Source organism: Hyla sarda, chromosome 5 (assembly GCF_029499605.1).
Source record: "Hyla sarda isolate aHylSar1 chromosome 5, aHylSar1.hap1, whole genome shotgun sequence".
NCBI classification, from domain to species: Eukaryota; Metazoa; Chordata; class Amphibia; order Anura; family Hylidae; genus Hyla; species Hyla sarda.
This window is the reverse complement of record NC_079193.1, coordinates 91,271,492-91,295,748: the sequence shown is the minus strand read 5'-3', so window position 1 is coordinate 91,295,748 and position 24,257 is coordinate 91,271,492. Positions and strand designations below refer to the sequence as shown.

Genomic DNA, 24,257 nt, shown 5'->3' with positions numbered 1-24,257 from the left:
ATATCGAATATTTTCCTCGTGCATTTATACTGAACAGAAACTACAAATCTTCTAGTATGAATTGTCCCAGGCGTATATGACGCCACGTTAACAGCCCAGACTTTATGACGTCACATTTCTTCAGCCGGGCCTACATCCAGCCCCGCCCCACCTGCTGCGCGCTGTTTTGACTGCGCGGCTTGATACAAATTTCTCCCCTACCGGACTGTATGGTCTAGCGGTGGGATACATACAGCGAATATAGTCCTCAATGGATAATACGCCTAGCCCATAGGGGTGTATACATTAACATATATTTAATACCAACTGTTTCCTTACAGAAAATCTTTTTATATGTACAGTTTCCCATGCAATAAGATTTTGGTGGACACTGCTCGCTGCTTCCTCAATCACTGCTGCCCATGGATGTGTCCAATCCCCCCTCTAGGAATGGAATGCGCTGCTCCGGGGAAGGATATAAATAGGACACCCCTCTTCCCGCGCTGGCCAGTTGGCGGCAAGTTCTGTCTGTTTTTAAAGGTTTTTTGTTTTTTTTAGGAGTTAAGAAAAATGGTAAGTACGACTGCATCCTACACAATGACGTCATGCCATGTGTCTGTCGTCATTCTTTACATATACGTGACTAAGAAGGCTTTGCTCCAGACGACAATCTACCTACACAGACTCACATGTAACATGCCAACTATATAGGATTCACATGGCGGGAAAAGGCCGGGGCTGTAGGATCTGACATGTGAGACTTTGGGGCTTTCTGATCTATCGCTGGGCACAAGTAACGCGTGGTGTGTATTGTTTTCTATATAGTGGGGAGCAGGGCCGTGTAGTCTGAGGGGACATTTTACAGGCTTTGTCTACTCTTCCCGATTCTGCTCGACACAGTTTGATCAGTCAGATCGTTCGATCAAATTGTGTTGTACAAGTAAATTGTTCCGACTACCTGAACCTAGACCGATCGCCACCGCTTGCTCTGTAGGTTTGAGCGGTAAACAGGGTAGTGACAGGAATAGCAGGACGCTTTAGTCTCGTAACTTTAATGCGATCGGTGTGGTCGGATACTCACACATCCTTTAGGATCGTGTTTAGCCAGGGTGCCTCCAGCTGTTGCAAAACGACAACTATCATGTCCGGAGATTTTGGGAGTTTGCTGCAGTTAGAGGCACCCTGGCGGGAAGACCCTGTCCTATAGAGGTGTCTGTCATGTGATCCCTTGTTCCCGCCTCTCCTCACAGTATGGACCTTTAGGCCTTATTCACACTTGTTTTGACTGTTGTTAATCCCTTGGATTACAGTAAATGTACAGTAGAGATAGGGATTTCATTCTGTTAAACTTTGTTTTTACTGATTTAACAGCATGAAATCTGCTGTAGCATATGAATGTAACCTTAACCCTTTAACCCCTTAAGGACTCAGCCCATTTTGGCCTTAAGGACTCAGACAATTAAATTTTTACGTTTTCATTTTTTCCTCCTCGCCTTCTAAAAATCATAACTCTTTTATATTTTCATCCACAGACTAGTATGAGGGCTTGTTTTTTGCGCGACCAGTTGTCCTTTGTAATGACATAACTCATTATATCATAAAATGTATGGCGCAACCAAAAAACACTATTTTTGTGGGGAAATTAAAACGAAAAACGCAATTTTGCTAATTTTGGAAGGTTTAGTTTTCACGCCGTAAAATTTATGGTAAAAATGACATGTGTTCTTTATTCTGAGGGTCAATACGATTAAAATGATACCCATTATTATATACTTTTATGTTATTGTTGCGCTTAAAAAAAATCAAACTTTTTAACCAAATTAGTACGTTTATAATCCCTTTATTTTGATGACTTTTTTATTTTTCCGTATAAGCGGCGGTATGGGGGCTCATTTTTTGCGCCATGATCTGTACTTTTTTTTATACCACATTTGCATATGAAAAACTTTTAATTAATTTTTTATAATTTTTTTAAAATAAAATTTATTAAAAAAGTAGGAATTTTTGACTTTTTTTTTTTTTTTCGTTCACGCCGTTCACCGGACGGGATCATTAACATTTTATTTTAATAGTTCGGACAGTTACGCACGCGGAGATACCAAATATGTCTATATAAAAATTTTTACGCTTTTTGGGGGTAAAATAGGAAAAAACGGACGTTTTACTTTTTTATTGGGGGAGGGTATTTTTCACTTTTTTTTACTGTTACTTTTACATTTTTTTACATTTTTTTTTGCACTTGAATAGTCCCCATAGGGGACTATTCATAGCAATACCATGATTGCTAATACTGATCTGTTCTATGTATAGGACATAGAACAGATCAGTATTATCGGTCATCTCCTGCTCTGGTCTGCTCGATCACAGACCAGAGCAGGAGACGCCGGGAGCCGGACGGAGGAAGGAGAGGGGACCTCCGTGCGGCGCTATGAATGATCGGATCCCCGCAGCAGCGCTGCGGGCGATCCGATCATTCATTTAAATTGCGCACTGCCGCAGATGCCGGGATCTGTATTGATCCCGGCACCTGAGGGGTTAATGGCGGACGCCCGGGAGATCGCGGGCGTCGGCCATTGCCGGCGGGTCCCTGGCTGAGATCAGCCGCGCATGACACGGGCATCGCTCCGATGCCCGCGGTTATGCACAGGACATAAATGTACGTCCTGGTTCGTTAAGTACCACCTCACCAGGACGTACATTTACGTCCTGCGTCCTTAAGGGGTTAAAGGCACAGCCCATTTTGGCCTTGACCCGGGGTTTTTCCATTTTTGCACTTTTATAACTTTCAATTTTGCACCTAAAGATCCGTATGAAGGCTTATTTTTTGTGCCACCAATTCTGCTTTGTAATGACATTAGTCCTTTTACCCAAAAATCTACGGCGAAACCGAAAAAAAAATCATTGTGCGACAAAAATGAAGAAAAAACCCACTTAATTTTTTAAAAGAAGCAATCTGCTCCACTTTTCCTGTGAACATAGCCTATGGGTCATATGGTGATACATACCATGCAAAATTTTGCTCAATCTAATAAAAAATTACTTGGGACACAATCCTGGCAAGAATGCTGGCAAGAATCAAGCCTCAAGCTAATCAGTATTAACCCTTGAAGGACCCAGCCCATTTTCACCTTAAAGGAGTTCTCCGGTGTTTAGACATCTTATCCCATATCCAAAGGATAGGGACCCCGTGATCTTGCATGCCTCCGCCCCCGTGTGACATCACGCACTGCCCCTCAATGGAAGCCTATGGGAGGGGGCGTGACAGCTATCACGCCCCCTTCCATAGGCTTGCATTGAGGGGCGAAGCGTGACGTCACACGCCGTCGGCCCTGTGGTCGCCGGTGATCAAACCCGGAGCGAACATGCTCCGGCGACTGATTACGAACGGGGTGCCGCGTGAAAGATAACGGGGTCCCCAGCGGCGGGACTCCCGCGATCAGGCATCTTATCCCCTATCCTTTGGACAGGGGATAAGATGTCTAAGCACCGGAGAACTCCTTTAAGGACCCGACCATTTTTTGCGCATCTGACCACTGTCACTTTAACCTCTTAAGGACTGAGCTTTTTCTGTTTTTGCACTTTTGTTTTTTTCTCCTTAAATTTAAAAAATCATAACCCTTTCAATTTTGCACCTATAAATCCATATGATGGCTTATTTTTTGCGCCACCAATTCTACTTTGTAATGACATCAGTCATTTTACCCAAAAATCTATGGTGAAACGGAAAAAAAAATCATTGTGCGAAAAAATGCCATTTTGTAAATTTTGGGGGCTTGGTTTTCTACGTAGTACATTTTTCAGTAAAAATTACACCTTATCTTTATTCTGTAGGTCCATACGATTAACCCCTTGGGGACCGAGACCATTTTGACCCTAAGGACCAGAGCATTTTTTGCACATCTGACCACTGTCACTTTAAGCATTAATAACTCTGGGATGCTTGTACTTATGAATTGATTCAGAGATATTTTTTTTTCGTGACATATTCTACTCTTATGTTAGTGGTAAATTTTCGTCGATACTTATAGGGCTGGGCGGTATACCGGTGCATACCGAATACTGAAATTTTTGGGCTGCACGATATGAATTTTTCCCATACCGCAATACCGGTTGGGCCCCTCCTCCTTGGGAATGATCTGCTCCCCCCCACCAAATCATGTGACCCGCCTGCGCTGTTCTGCTCCCCCCCCCCCCCAATTATCAGCCCAGCGGGGTACTATTCACATATGTCAAGCACTGCCCTCTTCCTCTTTGTTGCGGGCCGACACCGGCGCTGGAACTCTATACTGTACGCCAGTGGTCTCCAACCTGCGGACCTCCAAATGTTGCAAAACTACAACTCCCAGCATGCCCGAACTGCAAACGCTGTCCGGGCATGCTGGGAGTTGAAGTTTTGCAACAGCTGGAGGTCTGCAGGTTCTAGACCATTGCTGTACGCTGTATCCCTATGCCCGGGCTGCAAAAGATAAAGGAAATAAACTTTAACTTGCCTCCGTCGGCCTCACGCTGGGGACGGGAATGTCAGACAGCCATCAGCCTATCACCGGCCGGAGCGATGTCCCGCCCCGGCCGGTGATAGGCTGATCCCACTGTCATGTAAGAAGCCGGCTTCTTACATGACAGTGGGCTCAGCCTATCACTGGCCGCAGCGGAACATCGCTGCGGCCAGTGATTGGCTGATGGCTCTCAGACGTTCCAGTCCCCAGCATAAGGCCGACATAGGTAAGTTAAAGTTTATTTCCTTTATCTTTTGCAGCCCGGGCATAGGGATACAGCGTACAGCAGTGGTCTAGAACCTGCAGACCTCCAGCTGTTGCAAAACTACAACTCCCAGCATGCCCGGACAGCGTTGACTGTCCGGGCATGCAGGGAGTTGTAGTTTTGCAACATCTGGAGGTCCGCAGGTTGGAGACCACTGGCTAACAGTATAGAGTTCCAGCGCTGGTGTCGGCCCGCAACAAAGAGGAGGAGGGCAGTGCTTGACAAATGTGAGTAGTACCCCGCTGGGCTGATAATTAACTGCGGAAGAGCAGAACAGCGCAGGCGGTCACATGATGGGAGGGGGTGAAAGAAATACCGTTGTATACCGTGGAACCGCCATAAGTTAAAAAAATACCGTGATACACATTTTTGGTCATACCGGCCAGCTCTAGATACGGTACTTACATAATTTCTTGGTGAAAAATTCCCAAATTTCATGAAAAATCCGAACATTTAGCATTTTTATAACTAGACATTCTAAATAAATTATATATTGATTCACATATACAACATGTCTACTTTATGTTTGCATCATAAAGTTGACATTCTTTTAACTTTTTGAAAACATCAGAGGGCTTCAAAGTTCTGCAGCAATTTTTCAAGTAAATTTCAAAATCTGAATTTTTCAGGGACCAGTCCAGTTTTGAAGTGAATTTGAGGGTCTTTGTTAGAAATACCCCATAATGGACCCCATTATGAAAATTGCACCACCTCAACGTATTCAAAATGACATTCAGAAAGTCTGTTAACCCTTTAGGTGTTTCACAGGAATAGCAGCAAAGTGGAGGCGAAAATTCAAAATCTTAATTTTTTAAACTAACATGTTCTTGTAGACCCATATTTTTTTTTTTTTACAAGGGATAAAGGGAGAAAAAGCCCCCCAAAATATGTAACCCAATTTCTCTCGAGTAAGGAAATACCTCAAATGTGGATGTGAAGTGCTCTGTGGGTGCACTAGATGGCTCAGAAGGGAAGGAGCAAATTTTGCTAAAATGTTTTTTGGGGGGCATGTCACATTTAGGAAGCCCCTATGGTGCCAGAACAGCGAAAAACACCCCACATGGCACACTTTTTGGGAAACTACACCCCTCAAGGAACTTAACAAGGGGTACAGTGAGCCTTAAAGTAGAACTCCGGAATATAAAAATTGTCGCCAATAGTGCCGGCAGTAAAAAAAAATAAAGCTGTACATACCTTCCTCCGCTCCCCCGGGGCCTCTGGTAACCGTCTCCGCCGCTTTCCACTTCCTGGTGGTCGGATGAATCATACTGCGCTCAGCCAATCACCAGCCGCAGCGAAGTCCGTCTCGGCCGCCGATAGGCTGAGCGGCAGTGTGAGAACACTTCAGGGCACAAAATTCTTCACTACACCGGCACCAGCGGCCAGGGCCAAAAACGTCACACTGCCGCTCAGCCTATTGCCGGCCGAGTCGGGACTTCACTGCGGCCGGTGATTGGCTGAGCGCAGTGAGACACTCCGACCACCGGCAACCAGGAAGTGGATCACGGTGGAGGCCGGAGCCGGTTACCGAAGGCCCCAGGGGAGCGGAGGAAGGTATGTGCAGCTTTATTTTTTTTACTGCCGGCACTATTGGCGACAATTTTTATATTCCGGAGTTCTACTTTAAGGCTCACTGTACCCCTTGTTATGTTCCTTGAGGGGTGTAGTTTTTTTTTTTTTTTTTACTGCCGGCACTATGGGCGACAATTTTTATATTCCGGAGTTCTCCTTTAACACCTCACAGGTGTTTGACGACTTTGCGTTGGAAGTTGGACGTGAAAATGAAATTTTATTTTATTTTTTTACTAAAATGCTGATGTTACCCCAAATTTTTCATTTTAACAAGGATAGGTGAAAATTTCCCCCAAAATTTAAAAAACCCCATATATGAAATACCTCATATTTGGATGTAAAGTGATCTGCGGGTGCACTAGAGGGTTCAGCAGGGAAGTAGTGACATTGGGCTTTTGGAAAGCAAATTTAGCTAAAATGGTTTTTGGGGGTGTGTCACATTTAGGAAGCCCCCATGGTGCCAGAACAGCAAAAAAAACATACCACATGGCACACTATTTGGGAAACTACACCCCTCAAGGAACGTAACAAGGGGTGCAGTGAGCTTTTACACCCCACTGGTGTTTGACAGCTCTTTGTAACAGTGGGCTGTGCAAATGAAAAATTTTATTTTTCGTTTTCACGGACCACCGTTTAAAATATGTCAGTCACCTGTGGGGTGTTCATGCTCACTATACCCCTTATTACATTCCGTGATAGGTGTAGTTTCCAAAATGGGGTCATGTATGGGCGTCTTTTTTTTTTCCGTTTATGTCAGAACCGCTGTAACCAGCAGCCACCCCTGTGCAAATCACCAGTTTAGACCTCAAATGTACATGGTGCTCTCACTCCTGAGCCTTGTTGTGCGCCCACTGAGCATTTTACGCCCACATATGGGGTATTTCTGTACTTAGGAGAAATTGTGTTACAAATTTTGTGGGTCTTTATTTCCTTTTATGAAAATAAAAAGTATGGGGCAACACCAGCCTTGTTAGTGTAAAAAATTTATTTTTTTACATTAACAGGCTGGTGTAGACACCAACTTTTTATTTTCATAAGGGTTAAAAGGAAATAAAGACCCACAAAACCTGCAAAAATGCGCTCCCAAATAATTTGTAGCGCAAGTTATCGCAAGTACGCAGATACCCCATATGTGGCCCTAAACTGTTGCCTTGAAATAAAACAGGGCTCTGAAGAGAAAGAGCGCCATGCGCATTTGAAGCCTAAATTAGGGGTGTACCCAGATGCAAGAATTTCACTTGCCTCCTCCACCAAAAATACTGTACGTCAGTTTTCCCCAAACAGGGTGCCTCCAGCTGTTGCAAAACTCACCACATGCCTGGACAGTCAATGGCTGTCCGGCATTACTGGGAGATGTTATATTGCAACAGTTGGAGGCTCCGTTTTGGAAAAACTGACGTACAAGACGTTTTTAATTTTTACTGGGGGAGGGGGGGGGGAGGACAGTGTAAGGGTGTAGTGTATATGTAGTGTTTTACTCTTCATTTAGGGTTAGTGTAGTGTTTTAGGGTACATTCACACGGGCTGGGTTTACAGTGAGTTTCCCGCTGCAGCGGAAAATTTGCCGCATCTCAAACTTGAAGCGGGAAGCTTGCTGTAAACCCCCCGCCTGTGTGGATGTACCCTGTACATTCACATGGGAGGGGGCAAAACTACAACTTCCAGCATGCACTGACAGGCCGTGCATGCTGGAATTTGTGGTTATACAACAGCTAGAGGCACACTGGTTGGGATTGGGAAACACTGACTTAGGTAACAGACTACCGCAGTGTTTCTGCACCACTGTCTGTTTCCTAACTCAGTGTTTCCCAACCCATGTGCCTCCTGCTGTTGCAAAACTACAACTCCCAGCGTACATGGTCTGTCACTGCATGCTGGGAGTTATAGTTTTGCAACAGCAGGAGGCACACGGGTTGGGAAACACTGAGTTAGAAAACAATGTTTCCCAACCAGTGTGCCTCCAGTTGTTGCAATACTACAACTCCCAGAATGCCCAGACATCCTAAGGGCATGTTGGGAGTGTTAGTTATTTAACAACTGGAGAAGAATTTGGAGACCACTGTGTAGTGGTCTCCAAACTGTAGCTCTCCAGATGTTGCAAGACTTAGACTCCAAGCATGCTCAGACTGCCCAGGCATGCTGGGAGTTGTAGTTTTGCAACATCTGAAGGGCCAGATGTTACAGAACTACAACCCCAGCATGCCTGGACAGTCTGGGCATGCTAAGAGTTGTAGTTTTGCAACATCTGGAAGGACAGTGGTCTCCAAACTGTGGCACTACAGATGTTGCAAAACTACAATTCCCAGCATGCCCAGACAGCCAAAGGCTGTCTGGGCATGCTGGGAGTTGTAGTTTTGAAACTCCTAGATTCTACAGTGAAGATTACTTTACGGCAATCTTCTCTTCATCTGGGAAACTGCTGCCGCTGCCTCCACTTGCCTACCGCCTCCTGTCAGCCGACGGTCCCTAGTCCTTGGTCCCCGCCTGAACCCAGGTAACACAGGCCCCCCGCACATTGCCGCCATCTTCCCCCGCTCTGCCCTGACATCCAGGGGCGGGCAGAGCAAGGGAAATAAACGTTCGCCTCTGCCACCTTCTCCTATCCCCTGCGATTGGCCGATCAGGACTCATTGTCGAATCGCAGGGGATAGGAGGAGGTGGCATCCCTGCCAACTTGCTCCTATCCTTTAGGATGATCGGGGCTGTCTTTGACAGCTCCGATCATCCCTATTTTTCATGCTATCGGGTCATCAGAATTGGCGATTTGCAGCGTCTCAGGACCCCCCCCAGGCATTTGCACAGGATGCCTGCTGAATGATTTCAGCAGGCATCCTGTTCCGATCCCTGTCCGGCTAGTGGCGAGGATCAAAATTCCCATCGCCGTACAGGTACGCCCTTGGTGCTTAAGTACCAGGACGCAAGGGCGTATCCATACGCCCGTGGTCCCCAATGGGTTAAAATGATACCCTACTTATGTAGGTTTGATTTTGTCTTCAGGCAGAGAACAAGAGGCCTTGACTAAGAGCTTATCCTCGAAACGCATCAGAGTTTCACTTCAGTCACCACTCACTTCCACCACGGAATTTTATTTTTAATTGGATGAAGTAAACATTAAGTTTTATTGTACTTGCACCTTGGGAGCTGGATTTTCCTCTTCTCTGCCTGAATGCTACGGGGATAGGCGGATCCCTGCATCTGTGCTTCTATTGTATCGTCTGTCTGTGTCTGGAGTCTCCAAGCGGTGAGCTGATGTATTTTAAAAAATCATAACTACATGCAGGAAAATTAATACGTTTAAAATTGTCCTCTTCTGACCCCTATAACTTTTAAATTTTTCTGCGTACAGGGAGGTATGAAGACTAATATCCATTGTGGAGGTAGCCGGAGGGCTTAACTCACGTCCTGTGCTGGCTGCAGCTCTGACAATGATAAAGCCGCCAGGATCAATGTGGTTCTATGGATCCACATTGATCAGTATAAGGAATCTAATGATTCCTCCTAAAAGTCCCCTAAGGGGACTAAGTGTTAAAAATAAAATAAAATAAAATAAAAAGTTTAAAAACACATCCTCTCCCTTTTCCCAAATTACATATAAAAAATATATGATTAATTAACCCCTTAAGGACCAAGGACGTACCGGTACGTCCTTGGTCCTGCTCTCCTGATATAACGCGGGGTTGCACAGTAGCCCTGCGTCATTTCACAGCGGGCCCGGCGTCATAGTGAATCCGGGACCCGCCTCTAATAGCGTGCAGCGCCGATCGCGGCGCCGCGCGCTATTAACCCTTTAGCCGCGCGCTCAGAGCGTAGCCGCGCGGCTAAAAGTGAAGGGGAAAGTTGCCGGCTAGCTCAGTCGGGCTGTTCGGGATAGCCGCGGCTAATCGCGGCATCCTGAACAGCTTACAGGATAGCGGGAGGGCCCCTACCTGCCTCCTCGCTGTCCGATCGCCGAATGACTGCTCAGTGCCTGAGATCCAGGCATGAGCAGTCATGCGGCAGAATCGTCGATCACTGTTTTCCTATGAGAAACCAGTGATCAATGTAAAAGATCAATGTGTGCAGTGTTATAGGTCCCTATGGGAGCTATAACACTGCAAAAAAAAAGTGAATAAAGATCATTTAACACCTCCTCTATTAAAAGTTTGAATCACCCCCCCTTTTCCAATAAAAAAAATAAATAAATAAAAATAAACATATATGGTATCACCGCGTGCGGAAATGTCCAAATTATAAAAATATATCATTAATTAAACCGCTTGGTCAATGGCGTGCGCGCAAAAAAATTCCAAAGTCCAAAATAGTGCATTTTTGGTCACTTTTTATATCATTTAAAAATGAATAAAAAGCGATCAATAAGTCCTATCAATGCAAAAATGGTAACGTTAAAAACTTCAGATCACGGCGCAAAAAATGAGCCCTCATACCGCCCCACACACGGAAAAATAAAAAAGTTATAGGGGTCAGAAGATGACAATTTTAAACGTATTAATTTTACTGCATGTAGTTATGATTTTTTCCAGAAGTACGACAAAATCAAATCTATATAAGTAGGGTATCATTTTAATCGTATGGACCTACAGAATAAATATCAGGTGCCATTTTTACCGAAAAATGTACTACGTAGAAACGGAAGCCCCGAAAAGTTACAAAACAGCGTTTTTTTTTCAATTTTGTCACACAATGATTTTTTTTCCGTTTCACTGTAGATTTTTGGCAAAATGACTGATGTCATTACAAAGTAGAATTGGTGGCGCAAGAAATAAGCCATCATATGGATTTTTAGGTGCAAAATTGAGAGTTATGATTTTTTAAAGGCAAGGAGCAAAAAACGAAAATGCAAAAACGGAAAACCCCCCGGTCCTTAAGGGGTTAAGGACCAAGCCGATTTTCACCTTAAGAACCAGAGCGTTTTTGCACATCTGACCACTGTCACTTTAAGCATTAATAACTCTGGAATGCTTTTACGTATGAATTTGATTCAGAGATTGTTTTTTCTTCACATATTCTACTTTAACATAGCAGTAAAATTTCGACGATACTTGCATCATTTCTTGGTGAAAAATTCCAAAATTTCATAAATTAGAAAATTTTTCAATTTTCAAACTTTGAAACTCTCTGCTTGTAAGGAACATAGACATACCAAATAAATTATATACTGATTCACATATACAACATGTCTACTTTATATTTGCATCATAAAGTTGACATGTTTTTACTTTTGGAAGACATCACAGGGCTTCAAAGTTCAGCAGCAATTTTCTAATTTTTCACAAAATTTTCTAAATCTGAATTTTTCAGGGACCAGTTAAGGTTTGAAGTGGATTTGAAGGGCCTTCTTATTAGAAATACCCCATAAATGACCCCATTATAAAAACTGCACCCCTCAAAGTATTCAAAATGACATTCAGTAAGTGTGTTAACCCTTTAGGTGTTTCACAGGAATAGTAGGAAATTGAAGGAGAAAATGCTAAATCTGCATTTTTTACACTTGCATGTTCTTGTAGACCCAGTTTTTGTATTTTTATAAGGGGTAAAAGGAGAGAAATCCCCCCAAAATTTGTAACCCAATTTCTCTCGAGTAAGGAAATACTTCATATGTGTATGTCAAGTGTTCGGCGGGCGCAGTAGAGGGCTCAGAAGGGAAGGAGCGACAATGGGATTTTGGAGAGTGAATTTTTCTGAAATGGTTTTTGGGGGGCATGTCACATTTAGGAAGCCCCTATGGTGCCAGAACAGCAAAAAAAAAATCCACGTGCCATACTATTATGGAAACTACACCCCTCAAGGAAGGTAACAATGGGTACAGTGAGCCTTAACCTCCAGCTGTTGAAAAACTACCACTACCAGCATGCCCTTTGGCTGTCTGTGCATGCTGGGGTTTGAAGTTATGCAACAGCTGGAGGAACACTGGTTGCGAAACACTGTGTTAGGTAACAAACTTCACAACTAGTGTGCCTTCAGCCGTTGCAAAAACTACAACTCTCAGCATGCAGTGACAACTGAGGGCATGCTGGGACTTGTAGTTATGCAACAGCTGGAGGCACACTGGTTGCAAAACACTGAGTTTGTTGCTTAACTCAGTGTTTCCCAAAAAGGGTGCCTCCAGCTGTTGAAAAACTACAACTCCCTGCATGCCCAGACCGCCGAAAGACATGTTGGGAGTTAGTTTTGCAATATCTGGAGGGTCACAGTTTGGTGACCACTGTGCAGTGGTGTCCAAGCTGTAGCACTCCAGATGTTGCAAAACTTCAACTCCAAGCATGCCCAGACTGTCCAGGCATGCTTGGAGTTGTAGTTCTGCAACATCTGAAGGGCCACATGTTACAGAACTACAACTCCCAGCATGCCTGGACTGTCTGGGCATGCTGGGAGTTGTAGTTTTGCAACATCTGTAAGAGCACAGTTTGGACACCACTGCTCAGTGGTCTCCAAACTGTGGGCCTCCAGATGTTGCAAAACTACAACTCCCAGCATGGCCAGAAAGCCTTTGGCTGTCTGGGCTTGCTGGGAGTTGTAGTTTGGCAACTCCTGGAAGGCAGCAGTGAAGATCACTTACCGCTGATCTTCACTGCTGCGTCCGCCGCTGCCTCCGCCGGTCCCGCGCTTTCTGTCCGGAAAACGCTGTGGGTCCCGACACGATAGCTGGTCCCGGGACCATCCGCCATCTTCCCCCCGCTCTGCCCCGACATCCTAACGACCAATGGCAGGGGTTTAGGAGCGAGGTGGCAGCTGCCACCTCGCTCCTATCACTCAGGATGGATCGGAGCGGTCTCTGACTGCTCCGATCATCCCTATTTTCCGGGCGATCGGGTCTCCAGAGACCCGATCAGCCCGGAACCCCGCAAGTCCTGGTCATTAGTCAGTGACTAAATGACTGACTAATGACAATGATCTGTAGCAGGGGACCAGTCTGATTGGTCCCCTGCTGCATAGTGTCATCGGTCAGCTGTCCAGAACAGCTGAGATGACGTTTCTATCACCATGCCAACAGACATGGTGATAGAAAATGTATTGGACGTGTATACACGTCCATTTGTGGAAAGGGGTTAAACCACATGGTCAATGGCGTACACGTAAACAAAAACAAAAAAATCCCAAGTCCAAAAATTGCATATTTTTGCTCACTTTGTATACCCTAAAAAAAATTCTAAAAAGTCATCATAAAGTCCAATCAAAACAATAATGGTACTGATAAAATCTCCAGATCGTGATGCAAAAAATGAGGCCTCATACCACCCCGTAAATTGGCCACTGACGGTGACGTCGCGTTAAGGACGTCTCTCTTCATTGTGCAGCACACAGCAACAGTGCAGGACGCTGCCGGAGCCAGAAGTAGCGCGGACCCCGGGAACAGGTAATTATAAAACCGGGGACGGGGAGGCAATCGGGCAGTGGCGGTGGTTGGACTCAGGACAGGCAGGGGGAGAGAAGCGGGCGGCAGCGGTCTCTGGCCCCACAAAAGCCACTGCAGTTCATTGATTTAAAGCGCTCGCATTATCGGCAAGGTAATTGCCGATACCGATAACTTAGAAAATAATGAATATCGGCCAAACCGATAATCGGTTGATCCCTACCAAACCGATAATCGGTCGATCCCTACAAAAAATAAGTCCTCATGTGAGTCTGTAGGTGCAAAATTGAAAGTGTTATGATTTTTGAAGGTGATGAGGAAAAACTCAAGGTGGAAAAACCCGTGGTCTTTAAGGGGTTAATGGGAAAAGGGGGGTGATGCAAACTTTTATTATGGAAAGGGTTAAATCAATTATTACCTTTTCTCTACTCTTACACATTTATAGCCCCCATAGGGGACTATAACATGCAATCATCTGATTGCATACACTGTTCAATGCTAGCGGCGCTCTGCTGCTCCAGCCTGGATCTCAGGCATGGAGCAATCGAGCGACGATGGGACGTCAAGGAGGAAGGTAAGGACCCTCCTCGCATCCTCTCAGCTAATCGGAACACAGTGGTTTTACTGTGGTGGTCCCGATCAGCTCTGCTGAGCTGCCGGAAAGCTTTTTTTATTTTAGATGCGGCGGTCAAAGTGTTTAAGGGGTTAATACCGGACATCACCGCGATCGGGGATGTCTGGTATGAGCCACGGGCTCTGGCCGTTGATAGTTGTCGGGACCGATCCGCTATGAAGCGGGGTCAGCTCATGACCCCACGTCATAACAGGGGAGCGGGCGCAGGGCATACAGGTACACCCTGCATCCTTAACAGGTTAAAATAGCTTACTTGGGTCCCTATATTGTCATGGGGGTCGGCAACTAATTTAGCCATGTTCGTGTGCATATGTAGTCTAACAGCGACAGGAATACCTTCATGCTCCAACCAAGCCACCAATTTCCTACAGTTTGAAATACTGTCTGCACATTAGATAGTGACTATATCCCATTAATACCTTGTTCACATATGAAAGTATTTACTAACAGGACTGTCCCAGTTGATAGACTTCTGAAAATAGTGGCACAGCTGAGTGTTGGTTGGGGCCAGTATAGCTGACCTTAAAGGGACGAATTGTGTTAAGCTGTCAGTGCACGTGCATGCAGTAATGTCAGATGGAGTACTGTATGTATTATAGTCTGTCTTCGCTGTTTGCTACATATAAGGCCACTCTCCCAGAGGAGGACTGTTAGTCTGTGGACAAATATGTGTATTTACATTAGGGCTGCACGATATGGGAAAAATGTGCGATTGCGATTATGGGCCTAAATATTGCGATATTGATATGCGATGCTATATAATAAATTGTGAAATCCCGCTATTTCATGTCCAATCTCCTCCCTTTTACAACTATCTACACATTTTATGCACACCGCCCATTTCACATCTCCATTTAATTTCTATCTCCCCCTGTCCCATTGTCCCCTCATGATCACATCTTCTCCCATCACATCTTCCCCCTATGTCATGTCCCCCCCCCCGTCACATTCGTCCCCCCCCGTCACATTTGTCCCCCCCGTCACATTTGTCCCCCCGTCACATTTGTCCCCCCCCGTCACATTCATCCCCCCCCCCGTCACATTCATCCCCCCCTCCGTCACATTCATCCCCCCCCCCCGTCACATTCATCCCCCCCCCCCCCCGTCACATTCATCCCCCCCGGCCGTCACATTCATCCACCCCGGCCGTCACATTCATCCACCCCCCTCCCGTCACATTCATCCACCCCCCTCCCGTCACATTCATCCACCCCCCTCCCGTCACATTCATCCACCCCCCTCCCGTCACATTCATCCACCCCCCCTCCCGTCACATTCGTACCACCCCCGTCGCATTCGGACCACCCCCGTCGCATTCGCACCACCCCCGTCGCATTCGGACCACCCCCGTCGCATTCGGACCACCCCCGTCGCATTCGGACCCCCACCCGTCGCATTCGGACCCCCACCCGTCGCATTCGGACCCCCACCCGTCGCATTCGGACCCCCACCCGTCGCATTCGGACCCCCACCCGTCGCATTCGGACCCCCACCCGTCGCATTCGTACCCCCACCCGTCGCATTCGTACCCCCACCCGTCGCATTCGTACCCCCACCCGTCGCATTCGTACCCCCACCCGTCGCATTCGTACCCCCCACCCGTCGCATTCGTACCCCCACCCGTCGCATTCTTCCCCCTGTCACAACCTCTCACCCCCCCCCCCCTGTCACAACCTCTCACCCCCCCCCCTCCCCCCCTGATCTCCCCGCCCTGCAACTACCTTGTGGGCTTTATATAATATTCGTTGATCCCTTGGGACTTTCATCTTACTAAAGTTAAATTCCCTTAAAGGGGTTCTCTGGTGCTTACACATTTTTTCCCCTATCCAAAGGATAGGGGATAAGACATAAGATGCCTGATCGCGGGAGTCCCGCCGCTGGGGACCCCCCGAGATAATGCACTCGGCACCCTGTCAGTAATCAGTCTCCAGGGACTGATTACTAACAGGGTGCCGCGTGCAAGATCCCAGGGGTCCCCAGCGGTGGGACTCCCGTGATCAGGCATCTTATCCCCTATCCTTTGGATAGGGGAAAAGATGTGTAAGCACCGGAGAACCCCTTTAACATACCAAGCAGGCACATCTTATGTTCAGTGGGAAAGTTCACAGTGCAGAATTTAAGGGGCCAGTTACATGTTCATCTGCCATGTCACAATGAGGCCAACTGGAGTATGATTCTAAAATATTGGGGTGGGTTCCTCTATAAAAAATCTAAGTAAAATAAGCAACTGGGATGGTCTCAGGTCCTGTCCTATGTTCTCCGGCCATTGATTGTCTTACAGTAGACCAACATCTGCCTCCCTTTCTTGTCTGATGGTCAGAGGGTTTTGTAAGAGGGTAGAGATGTCCCCCTTCACATGTCCTTGCGCAATTACAAATAAAAACATTAATTGGGACACAGAATGTAAAATAAAGCTCTAAACTATGTATTGGAGGCTTGTCAGAGTCTCTCATATAGGGACCTTTCTGTCCTCACTGGGGCAGGTGTGTGGTGGTGCCAGGTTACTGCAGCTCATCTCCTGTTTTCTTCAGGGGAGGTTGAGTTGTAGTAACCTGGAACAGCCACCACTATACAATGTTCAGAGCTCAGGCTTCTGTCTCTGTAAATCATTGACATGTGCTGTGGCTGTGCAGAACAGCTGATTAACAGAGATGCCGGGTGTCAGAAGCCTGACAATCAGCTATTGATAGCTTATGCACAGAAAACCTCTAATTGTTCTATGGTTGTGATCCAGAGTCTGTACACCAATTATAGTGCAGCAATAATAAAAGTAAAAATAAAATTTGTGGTTTGCCTATTTCTAGTCTGCATCTGGAAGTCTCCGTGAAGAGGATCCGCAAACATGCCAAGGTTATGTGTTACCTGAGGGGAGAATAGTCCCTAACACCATTTTTATTGGAGGAGTTGACACAAGGGTATGTAATGGAATAATTTTCTTTTGTGGGTTCCCAACAGCCTTGGCCTAGTTACCAAAATATATACTTTTCTGTATGGGTTAACTTTAATGGTACACACATGGTCACATTGTTTGTTGCGTATTTTCTGCAGCTGATTTTGCTACCCAGAAAAATATGCAGCAGCAAAATATGGCTTGTTGGACCATAACATAAAGGGGTTTTCTCCATCTGCTACATCACTATTTATAATGTTTATAATGCTAAATTAAGCAATTTTGCAAATGCACCTTGTTAGCAAAATTGTTTACTTTTTATGTTGTGCCTATTCTGTGTTTTTATTGTTTACAACTCACTGCTAGGACATAACCACTGCTTGCTCCGCTATTGAAGCAGATGGTTGGGCTGCTTACGTCCCTTCCTCTGCATAGCAGCAGGAGGCGGAGTCAGGATCTCAGGGGGTGTGCTTCCCTGCATGGCCACCTTCTGTGTGTGTGGCTTCAGGGCTTGTCTATTGTCCCTGTAGTCATCTTTTATAAGTGACACACACAGAAGATGGCCATGCTTGGTAGTGCACTCCTGAAAAAGCTGTGTAATTTGAATGTCCCGCCCAAACCAGGAAGTGGGTCTAGACTGAGTGATGCAGGGAGTGGTAAAAGGACAGCTCCTTTAAGGTTATGTTCACACATCTAATTTATGCTGTGGATTCTATTCTAGTCACTGTGCGCTGGGATTGACAGCAGGGGCATGACTGATGGCACTGCACTTCACTAAAATCTCATACAGACCTCGAAAGCAGCAATATCCCTGGGCATGAAACGGCTTCTGGGACAGTTTGAGACGTCAGGAAGCTGAGCAGTGAAGTTGCCCATGCCCAAGTTGTCAATAAAGCTTTAGTAGGAGTGACTACAGCCTGGAGTTCGGTGACAACTTTAGGATACCGCATACTCTGATGACTACTTAAGCCTCATTAGCATATAACATGGGACGCATGTTAAAAGTTGTTGATCCATCAGGTTTCTCACTCCTGTGAGTTATTAGCCGGGGAAGTGGTGGCATTGGGCTCCACTCCCCGGAAGGCCAAGAGATCTGTACATTTCATAGACGACTATAGACTCTAGGAGTGGAGCGTAATGCCACCCACTTCCCTGTCTAATAACTCACAAGCATAGCAGGTCTTAGGAGTGAAACCTGGTGCGATTAACAACTTATTATATGGTTGATCAACGTGCCAAAAATGTCTTTCAATGACGGCAAGGCTATGTTCACATGGGATGTTCACACTGAGGAATCGAATAATCATTTCAGTCAGGAAATTCAGCAAATCTGCCATCCTTTACAAGGTGCTGAATTTTGTGTGGAATTTGCTTGTACTACAGGCTTATAGTGCGGGTGATACTGATCAAAATGAGACTTACAATGTCCTGAGTGGTCCAGCCGTTGCCCTGTTTTTGCCACGGCGCATGCTCCGCTTCCAGAGTACACTCGGAAGCGGCGTCAGTTTCAGCCTCATTCACCCGGCCAGCAGAGAAGTGTGAGGATGCACGAAGGCATGAGGCTGAACTGACACCGCTTCCGGGCGTACTCTGGAAGCGCGCATGCGCCGTGGTGAAAACCTGCCACAAGAGCAGGGAGGGAGGCTGTGCATATTGATGAGCCAGGTGGAGCACCCGCCTGGCACATGATGATGTGGGGTTGCCCTAGCTCCCCCCCCCCCCCCCCCCCGTGCCTGAGGGACCTAATTTACATAAGGAGAAAAACAGGGATAACGTCGCAGCGGCTGGACCATTCAGGACATTGTAAGTATCGTTTTGATCAGTATCACCTGCACTACAAGCCTGTATGACAGGCTAGGACGGGTGATACTTATAACAGATTTCCTTTTAAAGAGGAGATCAGAAGGAGCATCAGGAAATGTGGAGGAAGTTCAACCATTTTGGGGTTTGATACGCGCATCAATTCCCTGTTTGTTCTGAGCCAAAAAACTTTCATCAGGAAAAATAAAGTCCAATTGGTTACTTATGTTGTCATGACATGATGGGAGTTATAGTAATGTAGCAGCTAGAGAATCACAGGTTGTGGAACAATGTACATAAAGGGACTGGTATGGGAGAGGGGGAATCACAGGTATAACTCTGCCCCTTTACTCTGCACAGATTCTAATAGTGGGTGGGTAGACTATTTGGGGCAGGGAGGTCTACTGTGTCCTTTATCTGCCATGTAGGGCTGGCTGAGGCTTATATGTAGTCACACAGTATATTACTGCTATGGAGTTAGGAGAGCTTTTAGGTAATTTATATGCTTTCTGGAAGAGCCAGAATACTGCGTTTATGCCCTTAAGGACTCAGCCCATTTTGGCCTTAAGGACTCAGACAATTTAATTTTTACGTTTTCATTTTTTCCTCCTCGCCTTCTAAAAATCATAACTCTTTTATATTTTCATCCACAGACTAGTATGAGGGCTTGTTTTTTGCGCGACCAGTTGTCCTTTGTAATGACATAACTCATTATATCATAAAATGTATGGCGCAACCAAAAAACACTATTTTTGTGGGGAAATTAAAACTAAAAACGCAATTTTGCAAGGTTTCGTTTTCACGCCGTACAATTTATGGTAAAAATGACGTGTGTTCTTTATTCTGAGGGACGATTAAAATGATACCCATTATTACATACTTTTATATTATTGTTGCGCTTAAAAAAAATCACAAACTTTTTAACCAAATTAGTACGTTTATAATCCCTTTATTTTGATGACCCCTAACTTTTTTATTTTTCCGTATAAGCGGCGGTATGGGGGCTCATTCTTTGCGCCATGATCTGTACTTTTTTTTGATACCACATTTGCATATAAAAAACTTTTAATACATTTTTTATAATTTTTTTTTAATAAAATGTATTAAAAAAGTAGGAATTTTGGACTTCTTTTTTTTTTTCGTTTACGCCGTTAACCGTACGGGATCATTAACATTTTATTTTAATAGTTCGGACATTTACGCACGCGGCGATACCAAATATGTCTATTAAAAAAATGTTTTACGCTTTTTGGGGGTAAAATAGGAAAAAACGGACGTTTTATTTTTTTATTGGGGGAGGGGATTTTTCACTTTTTTTTTACTTTTACATTTTTTTACATTTTTTTTTACACTTGAATAGTCCCCATAGGGGACTATTCATAGCAATACCATGATTGCTAATACTGATCTGTTCTATGTATAGGACATAGAACAGATCAGTATTATCGGTCATCTTCTGCTCTGGTCTGCTCGATCACAGACCAGAGCAGGAGACGCCGGGAGCCGCACGGAGGAAGGAGAGGGGACCTCCGTGCGGCGTTATGAATGATCGGATTCCCGCAGCAGCGCTGCGGGCGATCCGATCATTCATTCAAATCGCGCACTGCCGCAGATGCCGGGATCTGTATTGATCCCGGCACCTGAGGGGTTAATGGCGGACGCCCGCGAGATCGCGGGCGTCGGCCATTGCCGGCGGGTCCCTGGCTGCGATCAGCAGCCGGGATCAGCCGCGCATGACACGGGCATCGCTCCGATGCCCGCGGTTATGCTTAGGACGTAAATGTACGTCCTGGTGCGTTAAGTACCACCGCACCAGGACGTACATTTACGTCCTGCGTCCTTAAGGGGTTATACTTGATACCCTTAAAACCTGTTTACAGCGGAGAAGCGAGGGACAGGGAGATGTCTGTGTCTGATCCAGCTCAGGCGAACAGCACACCGGTTTATACAGTGAGTAGTCGGCATTCCTCCTTGCTGATAAGTGTGCTAATGCCGGTGTTCAGCAGCAGGTCACAGAGGTCTTCAAAATTCTGTATTTATTTATTACTTAATAAATACTGGGAGATATATTATGGTTCCAGGTCGCTGTACATTTGATTACTGTTAAAATACAGATAAAGTGAATGTAATACAGGGTAAATTGCAGAACAAATTAGAGGAAGAGAGAGCCCTGGCCATTATGGGTTACAACTTTCAACTATGCTGTGAACTGTGCATCCCATAGAGCCTGCGCAATTCAGAGCTAACATGGTTCCAGTATAAGAAATGAGATCAGCAGCAGTCCTTATTTCCTATATCCTTTGCCTACCATGACCTCTATGTACAATATATGTTGTGAATTGACATACTACTCAGATGCTATTACAAATTTTCAATAAATTAAGCGCAAATTGAAATTAAATTGAAACAGTAAATTAACTCAATATTCTTTACTAAAACGTGTCCCTGATTTATCTAAATGTGAGAAGAACTGGAGATTTTGTTCATAGCAACCAATCACAATTCAGCTTTTACTTTTAACCTTCACAGGACCCATGACGTAACGTTATGTCCCGACTCCCTGGGTCTTAAGGACCAAGGACATACAGTTACGTCATGGGCAGTTCTGGTCCCCGCCGGGTGGGGATCGGACCGGGATGCCTGCTGAAATCATTCAGCAGGCATCCTGTGCAAATGCCCAGGGGGGTCACACATGTGATTCCGCTGACCCGGAGATACAAGTTCATCGGGGGTGTATGATACACCCCCTATCACCCACTGTATCTATGGGGAGGTGGCAATTTCGCCACCCCCCCAGGATCGCTGCTATCGGCTGGACGATCGTCCAGCCAATAGCAGCCGGCAGGGGAGGAGTTAACAGCATCCTCCTGCAGCTCCCGCGGCTGGCTGGGTTCAGTCAGCGGTCAGAGCTGCTGGAGGACGCCGGGGACCCCCCCCTCTGCCGAGATCGGAGCCCCCACAGAAGAAAAGAAGCCCGCCATAGATCAGGGAAAGCATACAGCCCAGGGAAAGGTAGGGTAAAAAGTAAAAATAAAGTACTACTAGGTCCCCAAGGGTCTTCTGCAGTTTTTCAGTGTGACCCGGGCCCTATTAAGGGTTCAGGGCGCTGCATTAGCCCCCCCCCCCCCCCCCCATTTAGCCCCCCCCATATAACGGTGTGTGATTTCTAATCACACACCTTCATATATAGTATACACCAAGCACACACACAGTACATAACCCCCCCCCCCCCCACGCCACCGTAGAAAAAAGGTGATGGCTCGCCGGGCATTTTCGGTAGTGGAGGCATACGCGCTTTTCTTACCTCCGACTCTGAATCTGCCAGTGAGGACGATGAAGATCCAACATTGCTGTGTTCTTCATCGTCCTACTCATCATCTAGCAGTGATGATGAGCCCCCTGCACGGCGGCAGAGATGCCTCCAGGCGAGGCCACGCACCCCCCCATGGTAGTGGCCCAGTGGCCGGCACTAGTGCAAGTGGTGATGCTGCTTGTACTAGGAGTCCAACCCCCCAGACAAGTTTACCGGAGCCCCCTTCCGGTGAACCTGTCTGGAGACCCCCCAGAGGGTTATCAGCCACGGGTTCCGGAGTTTGTTGGCGACTCCAGAATCTGGATTGACAATTCTGGATTCACTGAAATTGACTATTTCAGTTATTTTTTTAGTGACCGCTTTGTCAATCTAACTGTGGAGCAGACGAATCTGTACGCCAGGCAGTTCATCGCCCACCACCCTGATTCTTTTTTGGCCAGGTCCAATGAATGGTACGCCATTGATGCAGCAGAAATGAGGACATTTTGGGGCCTCTTGCTGCATATGGGCCTGGTCAAAAAACCAAGTGTCAGACAGTACTGGAGCCGGGACATCTTCTACTAGACCCTGCTTTACAGTATGATCATGGCACAGAGGCGGTTCGAGGCCATTTGGAAATGCCTGCATTATGCAGATAATGAGGCATGTCCACCCCGAAGTGATCCCACCTATAACCGGCTTTACAAAGTGAGGCCGGTCATCAATCACTTAGGGGCCAAATTTTTGGAGGCCTATGTACCCCTCAGGGAGCTCTCGGTTGATGAGTCTCATAAGTTTTAAGGGGAGACTCATCTTCTGCCAGTATATTCCCTCAAAGCGGGCGCGGTATGGCGTGAAGCTCTATAAACTTTTTGAGAGTACCTCCGGGTACACTCTCAAATTTAGAGTATATGAGGGACGAGATTCCCGTATTGAACCCCCAGAATGTTCCCCCACTCTGGGTGTTAGCGGGAAAATAGTTTGGGACTTTGTGCACCCATTGCTGGATAAGGGTTACCATGTGTACGTGGACAACTTTTTTTATACCAGCATCCCTCTCTTCACATCCCTTGCCGCCAGATCCACGTCCGCTTGTGGGACCGTGCGGAAAAACCAGAGAGGCCTTTATTAAGACACCTATTCCCAAGGGTGAGTCCCGTGCCCTTACCCATGAAAACCTGTTGCTGGTCAAGTATAAGGATAAGAGGGATGTCCTTATGCTGACCACTATTCATGGTAACGGCAGCTCACCTGTCCCTGTGCGAGGTACCACAACAACGGTCCTCAAGCCGGATTGTATTCTGGACTACAATCAGTATATGGGGGGAGTTGATCTTTCTGATCAAATCCTCAAGCCATAGAACGCCATACGTAAAACAAGGGTATGGTACAAGAAAGTTGCGGTCTACATGGTACAGGTTGCCATGTACAACTCTTTGGTACCGCGTCGCAACCCCACCGGACCGCTCCGGCCCCATTGCCTCCCCCATCCCCGGTTTTATAATTACCTGTTCCCGGGGTCCACTCTACATCTGGCTCCGGTGGCGTCCTCCTGAGCTGTCACTGTGCGCACGGACGGTGACGTCGCGTCACGTCACTCGTCATTGCGCACAGCGTAACGCAGGACGCAGCAGGAGCCAGAAGTAGCGTGGGCCCCGGAACAGGTAATTATAAAACCGGGGATGGGGGAGGCAATGGGGCCAGGGTGGTGCGGTGGGGGGTGCGACGCGGGGGGGGGGGGGGGAGGTTGCGTTGCGGTGGGGGCGGAGCATTATCGGCAAGGTAATTGCCGATACCGATAATGCCCAAAATCGTGATTATCGGCCGATCCCTACTTTCCAGGTGAGGTCCCCCACACTGGAAAGAAAGGACGAGCCCAGAAAAGATGCAGTGTGTGTTACAGGAGGGAGATTCGGAAGGATACCATCACTCAATGTGACACTTGCCCCGATCATCCGGGCCTCTGCATTAAGGATTG

At 46.4% G+C, this 24,257-nt stretch overlaps 1 protein-coding gene across 1 annotated transcript in view; it reads left to right on the top strand.

Annotated features, from left to right (window-relative positions):
• Window positions 1–286: 286 nt before the first annotated feature.
• The window catches only part of DAZL (deleted in azoospermia like), a 92,638-nt gene continuing 68,667 nt past the window's right edge, over window positions 287–24,257 (top strand). Inside the window, exons 1-2 of the mRNA XM_056519925.1 lie at window positions 287–552; window positions 17,102–17,212. Of these exons, the coding sequence (XP_056375900.1) occupies window positions 550–552; window positions 17,102–17,212 (114 nt within the window). The 5' untranslated portion in view covers window positions 287–549. The remainder of the gene's footprint in view (window positions 553–17,101; window positions 17,213–24,257) is intronic.